The sequence below is a fragment of the Eimeria mitis genome, genomic scaffold (genome assembly GCF_000499745.2).
Source record: "Eimeria mitis Houghton genomic scaffold, Emh_scaff4426, whole genome shotgun sequence".
NCBI lineage: Eukaryota > Apicomplexa > Conoidasida > Eucoccidiorida > Eimeriidae > Eimeria > Eimeria mitis.
The window spans coordinates 4,049-5,008 of record NW_013572741.1 but is presented as its reverse complement, the minus strand read 5'-3'; the positions used below and the strand labels follow the sequence as shown (position 1 = coordinate 5,008).

Below are 960 nucleotides of genomic sequence, written 5' to 3'. Positions count from 1 at the left end.
TATACATGTTTTTTGTCGTTTTATTTTATTTATTTTTATTTTTTTGTTTTTGTTTTTTCTTTTTTTTTTTCTGTCTCCATTTCTGTCTCCTTTTGTCTCTCTCTGTCTCCTTTTCTATCTACCGCTGCACCTGCTACATTCTGCTGCCGCTATCTCCTTCTTCTCTATCTGTTGCAGTTTGCTGCTGCTGCTGCTGCTGCTGCTGCTGCTGCTGTGTGTGCTCAGCCTGTGTCTGCGGTGATAGATGTTGCTGCTGGCCGTCTTATATCTTCTCATTCCCTAGACAGTGCTGTCTCTTGCATTTCTTCTTCTTCCTCTCTATCACCATCATCCTCCTCATCATCAGCAGCAGCAGCAGCAGCAGGAGCAGCAGCAGCAGCAGCAGGTGGTGCTGGTGCTGCTGATAGTTTATGTGCTTTGGGGTGTATAGACGGCTCTATACGTTTTATAGATATAAGAATGCAGGGCCTTATAGAGTATAAACTGTCTCTCTTTTCTCCTTTCCCTGTCTCCTCTATCTCTCTCTCAACTAATTATTTATTAGCTTGTGGTTCCCCTGGGGCTGTTGGGGGCCCCTGGGGGCCCCCTGGGGGCCACTGGGGGGGGGCCCCCGGGGGCCCCTGGGGGGCCCCCAGGGGCCCCCTAGAAGGGGACATGTTCGAGCCTTCTATGCATTGCTGTCTTGTTGATATGCGCATGCATACGAGGCCTATTTATATTCTTTCTTTATTTCCTTCTTCTCTTCCTCTTTGCTGCTTCTTGCTGCAGCAGCAGCAGCAGCAGCAGCAGCAGCAGCAGCAGCAAATAGCTATTGCTGTATCGGCGGATGGGTGTGCCCTGCAAGCAGATCTCTCCCGCATATCTTTGCTGCCCCCTTACTGCAACAGCAACAGCAGCAGCAGCAGCAGCAGCAGCAACAGCAGCAGCAGCGGCTGCAACGGCGAGACCTATGCTGAAGCA

General features: G+C 50.4%; 1 protein-coding gene across 1 annotated transcript in view; it reads left to right on the top strand.

The window, feature by feature from the left end:
• Positions 1 to 826: 826 nt before the first annotated feature.
• EMH_0075030 (RNA polymerase Rpb1 C-terminal repeat domain-containing protein / exonuclease domain-containing protein, putative) overlaps positions 827 to 960 on the top strand; it is a gene marked incomplete at both ends in the record, with an annotated part of 3,482 nt that continues 3,348 nt past the window's right edge. The window contains one exon of the mRNA XM_013499544.1: positions 827 to 960. Within this exon, the coding sequence (XP_013354998.1) occupies positions 827 to 960 (134 nt within the window).